The sequence below is a fragment of the Lactuca saligna genome, chromosome 5 (genome assembly GCF_052625555.1).
Source record: "Lactuca saligna cultivar CGN05327 chromosome 5, ASM5262555v1, whole genome shotgun sequence".
Lineage (NCBI taxonomy): Eukaryota > Viridiplantae > Streptophyta > Magnoliopsida > Asterales > Asteraceae > Lactuca > Lactuca saligna.
The window spans coordinates 237,952,188-237,959,262 of NC_136421.1; the positions used below are offsets into that span (position 1 = coordinate 237,952,188).

General features: G+C 29.1%; 1 protein-coding gene across 1 annotated transcript; it reads right to left on the reverse strand.

Annotated features, from left to right (window-relative positions):
- Positions 1–2,458: 2,458 nt before the first annotated feature.
- LOC144998061 (high mobility group B protein 3-like) lies at positions 2,459–3,909 on the reverse strand. Its single transcript, XM_078957894.1, has 6 exons — positions 3,722–3,909; positions 3,343–3,450; positions 3,154–3,211; positions 2,959–3,003; positions 2,782–2,862; positions 2,459–2,685 (listed from the first exon to the last, which is right to left on the reverse strand). The coding sequence occupies exons 1-6, from the start codon at positions 3,853–3,855 to the stop codon at positions 2,599–2,601; spliced, it is 513 nt and encodes a 170-aa protein (XP_078814020.1). The 5' UTR covers positions 3,856–3,909; the 3' UTR covers positions 2,459–2,598.
- Positions 3,910–7,075: the final 3,166 nt, after the last annotated feature.

Sequence of the window (7,075 nt, forward strand, 5' to 3'; positions counted from 1 at the left end):
TATACAAACTTCTATCAAAATAATTTTGTATGTGTTTAATATTTCGTTAATTAGTTTTTTATGATTTTATTTAGATTGTATTTATTTTAAAATTAAAAGCAGTATAGATTGTATTGTATTGTCTGAGAAGGATGAATTTCTGTGTCATGTAGGTTAAGAACAAAATAATTTTGTATGTGTTTAATATTTCGTTAATTAGTTTTTTATGATTTTATTTAAATTGTATTTATTTTAAAATTAAAAGCAGTATAGATTGTATTGTATTGTCTAAGAAGGATGAATTTCTGTGTCATGTAGGTTAAGAAAAATATAAATGAGAGGAGATAGAAATATAATATGTTAGTGATCTAAGAAATTAAGTTTTTTCCCCCCTAAAATAACTACATATTTATGCAAATAACTGTCGGAGCTACTTAATGCCAAAAGACGGCGATAATTCGAAATTTTTTTATAAAAAAATCAAAGTTGACTTGCAAAATGTCTACAAGGATTTTCTTAACAAAATAATTTTTGTTGTGTTAATTTTTCAAAGGAAAATTCCATAGCAACACAATTTAATTTTAACTGTCCAAAACGATGTTGTTGATTTGACCTGTAAAATTGCTGTTCAAAGCAAAAACATAATGTGCAGTTCACATTAAAAGAAAAAAAAAAAAAACAACACATGATTTTTTAGTTAAGATAACTTTCTTGAGATACATGATCAAGATCGGCTCTGAGATTTTAAGGGCCCTGTGTTAAAATGAAAAATGAGACCCTAAATATAATTTTTTAATATATAAGGTAAACAAATTTAAGTAGGTGAGTTGTTGTTAGTGAAAACTTAAAAGTAAACAAATTAATTAAAGAGGAACATATGGAATTTTATAAAAAATTAAATGGTTAATTATGTAACTTTTAAAAACTGATTTGTTAAACATATTGGAAGTAAGGGTTGATTATGAAAATATATAACATAAAGTAAGGGCCAAACTGAAAAATGATTTAAAACATGAAAACGTTGTGTACATGAATCGAACCGCCACCACCCACACTTGACTGAAAAGTAAGGACGCAGTTTTGTCGGTTGAGCTACACATATTTTATCCAAAAGTTTGAATAAATTCATATATATATATATATATATATATATATATATATTTAGTTATTAAATATAGAATTTAATTAAAGCTCGGACCCTATTTTTTTCGGGCCCTATGCGGCTGCACCTCTTGCCCCCCCTTAAAACCGGGCCTGTACATGATGTTCCATTGCAAATTGAGTATATATTTTTTTAAGGCTTACAACTACACGATAAAGTCTAAAAAGATATGAGTGGAGTTTAGATTTCAAGACTCTATTCGGATCTTAAGATCCTATTATAGATTTTGTGATTAAGAACTTTTTCGTTTGTAGAGTTTTTAAAGTACAGAGTATAAAATTTTAATATCAAGATCACATGTCCATATAACTAGATTGCTATTTCTAAATAAAATTATCTAGATATAACCATCAAACTTCGTTAATTAGAGTAGTAAATCATTGTAACACCAACTTTTCGAAATCACTCTTGCGAAGTAACCAGTAACTTTTTCTAACTCCATAGTATTCAAATTTACTTATTTTTTGTGTGCATAATTTTGTAAAATGATGTTACTTTTTGAAAAAATGACAAAAGTTCTATGAAATATAAACAAAATATGTTATTGCTGCAATATTAGTTAAGCAATATGTCTTTTTCTACATGTTGGTTGCAGGTTTGATCTCCATAGACCTTTATCAGTGTCTTTTAGCATTTATTTATTTATTATTATTTTTTTAAATAATCTTCAATGAGAGTTGTATATGAAACAATTGAACCTAGTGATTGCAAGACATAAATATAACTTAAAAAAAATATAACCTTTAATTGGAGTTAACCACGAAATTCACGAAAGCAAAACACCTTAACCAGTTTTACAAACACTTTTATTAGACGAAAATATTTCAAAAATAATACTTAAAAAAAACGCATATCCTTTTCAATTTTTATTTTTCTGAAAAAAAATTACCCAAAAAATTGCAAAAATATCAAGTCCGCAAATTGGTGGTCATATTGATTTTAGGTAACGCATTTTACGATGGAGGCTTCCACACCCTTGCAAAAACAGCAACACTATTGTGCATAACTGCATATTGCTTATTTAATTTGAAAACATTTTTTTACCTATATATTTAATAATTGTACTTTTTGTACAACTAACAATGATGAACCTCTTTTTATTTAGAGTTGAAATTGACAAGTAAAAATAATTTACAACTTCCACATTATGAAATCAAGTCATGATACAAATATTGTTTTGAATCCTTAACGTATATTGTGTAAATTAGAAAAATATTATCCTATTCTTTTAATGTACTAACAGTTTTATATGTGAAATCATAACTTTGATGAATTATAAACTTGTAGAAAAATCAACACATCTTAAAGGTATCCAAATTTTGAAGATAAGCTAGTAGATCATTAATGTGATAGACAAATATAGAAAAGAGTACAAAATCAACAAAAGCTTCATACGAGTTTTATACACATTATATCATATTAGTAAAACCTTATTTATTATCAAATTTAGATCTGACCTAAGAGCTAGCTTCCTGCTCCACGTCATCGTGACTATCGGATGATGATTTTGAGGTTGATCCCGACTTCTCCTTTGAGTTTTCGTTCTGATTGATCATACACAACATAATTAATTTCATAAAGTTGAGAGAATAATAGATGATTTGATAACAATCAGAAGAAGAAGGTGTGGGAATTATTACGAGATCATGGTTGAACTGTTTCAGAACGATTCCGTACTCTGCTTTCTTCACAGCTGCTTTCTCAACATATGGAGCTTTCTCCTATGAACCAGATAAACATAATCAATAACGATACAGAGGTTATTAAAACAAACTGATGGAAGTTTTGTATTATATAGTTCAGATCTGATATCTTACAGAGTCGGACATAGCCTTCCACTTCACTCCACCTTCCTTTGCAACCTGTTTAACGAACACGTAAACTCATCAATTCAATATCACAATTATGTTTAATGAACATAATACGATCGGATCGGTATTCGATAGATCATACGAAAGGTTTTAATGAAGTTAATGAAAGTAAAGGTAGAAGAATGGATCTCTGAAACATACGATGGAGACGGACTTGTTATCAGGAAAATTCTCCTTGTATTCCTTCCTGAATTCCTCCCTGCGATATCATGGAAACAACAGCACGAGTTATATTCTAAAACATTAAACAATATGTAATCGATCTCATTCGGATATACTCATTCATATACATAAACCTCGAGAACAGGAAGTATGAACAGAGTAGCTTACATGAAGACGAAAAAAGCAGATGGAGGTCGCTTCGGAGCACCGGGATTTTTCTTCGACGCTTTCTCCTTCTTTGCCACACTCTTATCAGCCTTCGCCTTCTTCGTTGCCCTTCAACAACATCAAACAACAAATATGCATATAAACTACATCAATCACCACAAGCAATCAGATATGAGACACCGAAAGATGATGAAGAATAAAACCGATTAACAATCTAGAAATCAATTCACACATAAATTGAGCAGAGAATATAACATCAAATCTGAAGGAAATTAATCCAAACAATAGATAATGCATGATCGCTACGCTAATGAATCGGGTCAATGATCAGTAGAACAAGAAGATGATAATAAAATAGAAGAGAAGCGGAGAAAATTACTCAGGATTAAGCTTCTTCTGAGCAATGTTAGCAGTGATCTTAGGTCCTCTCATTTCTTCGTCAATGTTCTGAAACTGAGATCTGGTTTGTACGTTACGAATTGTGAGGGGAAAATGAACATGTGAGCATTGCATGCCTGGCTTTATAGCGTGAGGTGTACGAAATTTTGAAAAATTTGGCGGGAAATAATTAGGTTGTTCTTGTTGGAAGTCATGACCGAATTGATATAACTGCTTTTATCGTGACCCGTAAAAGTATTATGTCAATTTGTTATTCTAAAATAAAAGATAAAATTGCAAATATGGTTCTTGTGGTTTTCAAATTTTTTTGGATGAGGTTTAAAAAGTTTTCAGCTTGTATGGAAGGTCTAAAATTAAGGTTTTTCTGAATTTTTTGGTCCAAAAAAAATTAAAAAAACGATTATGCCCTTTTATTTTCTCTTTTGTATTTTTTATAATTATTCTAATGTTGTTTTAATTAAAAAATAAAGAAAAAAAAAGTATCCCCACCTCTCTCTCTCTCTCTCTCTCTCTCTCTCTCTCTCTCTCTCTCTCTCTCTCTCTCTCTCTCTTCGTCTTCTCAAGAATCTCATGGAATTCATCTCTGATATCCCCAAATTGATGAACAAAATCCAAAATCAAGCAATAGAAAGAAATTGAAACCCAAACACAAAGACACACAGATTCTAACGCAAAACACCCACATCGATTGGAAACAATCTCATCACAATGAGTCTATTGTCTCAATCGGACGAAGCAAATAAGAGGGGGAAGGTAATCACCTTCATATTAGAGTGGTGGCTGGACAGAGAGGGTCAACGGAAGCAGCATTCGGAGGTGGTGATGGTTCACAGCAGTGGCAGCAACGAGGTGGTGGTTGGTGACGGGTGGCAAGCGATAGCAACTTCGCTGCCTCATTCTCGTTGTGTCTGGCAATAACAATCGAGATAGAAGAAGAAGAAGGGGAAAAATATAACAAACACAACAACAACAAATTTCTTGGAGTCTAATTCTGAAACTCACAAGAACATATATACACACAGATTTCTTGATTTCTTCTAAAAATCCCTTTTTTTTGGACCTCCGATTTTGGATATGCGTGTTCTTGGACATCCGATTTTACTCTGTAACTCAACTCTAGATTTTATCTTCCCCCATAGAGCCCCGACGAATAGAAATTGGTTCAAAACTCGTATCCAAAATTTCAAGGCTTCCAGATCAAAAATCGATTAAAAAAATAGGTTGGAGATTTCAAGAAGATGATAGTGTTGTATATTTGGCAATTGATGTTCCTGAATCGAGATGGAGGAAGACGGAGACAAAGTTTTGTTGAGAAATCAATATCTTGCCTTTAAATTTCATTTCGGTTTCAGGTTTTTGTTGAGAAAATCCTCACTGGAGTCAGAGTCGAGAGATGATGTGAGCGAGGAAGATACAACGGTGTTCTTGAAAGTTGAAGAATAAAACAATAAATGTGAGTGTTATTGGTTGCAGATGAGAGAGAGAGAGAGAGAGAGAGAGAGAGAGAGAGAGAGAGAGAGGGTTGGGTGAGATTTTATTTTTTTTTATTTTTTATTCTTAATTATTTAAATACCACAATAAATAAAGAAAATAGAAAAAAGAAATGAAAAGGGCAAAATCGACTTTTCAAGTGTATAAGGGACCAAAAACCCAGAAAAACTTTGATTTTGGACTTTCCATGAAAGTTAAAAACTTTTTGGACCATATCCAAAGTTTTTTGAATACTGCAATAACCAAATTTATAGTTTTGTCAAAATAAAATAATATTTTAAGACCAACATAGAACCATATTATAGAAAGTCGAATTATGTTTTGGTTGATTAAATATGTTATTTGATGTATAAAAAACTAGGTTACAACAAGTAAAAATCATGGGTAAATGATTTATAAAATTTTACTAAACTGATAAGACATAGGTTTCATTTAAATTTTTATATTGATTATTTAAAATTAATATATATTTATTTGAATGTATTATGATATATAATATATATGTAATAAAAATAAATAAACATAACACAATAAATTACAAATCGTGTATAACTTATCTATTTTGTAACTGTTTATGATCATCAAAATATCTAAATAGCTTTAGCATAGCAAACACTGGTTTGGACTTATTAAGTAATTTATATTTATATTACGTTGGTTCCACTCTTTTTCAAACTAAAACTTAAAAATAATTAATATATATATATATATATATATATATATATATATATATATATATATATATATATATATATATATATATATATATATATATATATTTATTGCACGTTGTGTTTATAAAGTATATTTAATAAAATGAACATACAAATGTTATAATAAAATAGAATAAGTAAAATGCTATAATATAAAAATATTTTGGATAAAAGAAGTTAAACATTAAACATGACAATATGGTTAATTTTTACCCAACTTCTATTACTTAATTATTTTAGTTTTTAACCCTTTTCAATCCTTTGTTTTTTCTCCTATTTAACATGCAAATTATAACATTTCAACATTTAATCTAAGTAAAAGGTTAAATGCAAAGAATAGTATGCTGCTATAATAGAAAAAAGAAATGCATTGCTATAATCGTTTAAAAAATATAAGTGTATTGCTAAAATATATTTTAACCATAATCTAAGTTGAAATACCTCACTTTAATTCCCTATTACACGTATATGGCCATGTTAACAAAACAATTGATTAAATTAATCTTTTAAAAGATTGTCGCTTGTTTTTTTTAATATTCACCTCCTATTTAGCATTTCATTTAAGCAACAATTTAAATAAAAGTTTACCCATTAAAAAAATCAGCTAAATTCGCCTTATCAAAGTTTTCATTAAAAAAAAAAAAAGAGAATTTGATTTTCCCGTAGTATTATGTATGATGTTTATTACAAAAAAGGTCTTTAGGCTCAAACTTTTTTTAAAAAAAAAATTATTAATCAACTTTAGGAAAGGGGTTTTTGATTTGACCATAAAAACCAAAACTTTTGTTAAGAATGAGAATAAAAAATGGAAATTCAAGAAAATTGTATTTAATTTTCATGTATTAGGTTTACTTCTTTAGTGTTTGTTTTAAGAACTTGCATGTCACCAATATAAGCAAGAACAAATTAAAACCCACAAAGAGCTTCAGATAAGCTACATGGCATTTTCCAATATTGATCATGTAAAATAGAATGAGACTTTAAATGGTTACCTTGTTTTGTGCTATCAAATATAGATTTATTAGCCACCAAATTCTTGAAACAACAGGAAATAACTTGAATATATAAATTAGAATTGATAGGCTTACAAAAAAACAGAACTCATTTTTGAAAATAAAGAATGATATTAA

What these genes read in the sequence shown, in the direction of transcription:
- LOC144998061 (XM_078957894.1), bottom strand. Translation starts at nt 3,855, where the DNA reads ATGCAATGCTCACATGTTCATTTTCCCCTCACAATTCGTAACGTACAA. An exon ending in CAGAAGAAGCTTAATCCTGA is followed by an intron (nt 3,451 to 3,721) that starts GTAATTTTCTCC and finishes ATGTTGTTGAAG; the next exon opens with GGCAACGAAGAAGGCGAAGG. An exon ending in GGAAGGCTATGTCCGACTCT is followed by an intron (nt 2,863 to 2,958) that starts GTAAGATATCAG and finishes TCTGGTTCATAG; the next exon opens with GAGAAAGCTCCATATGTTGA.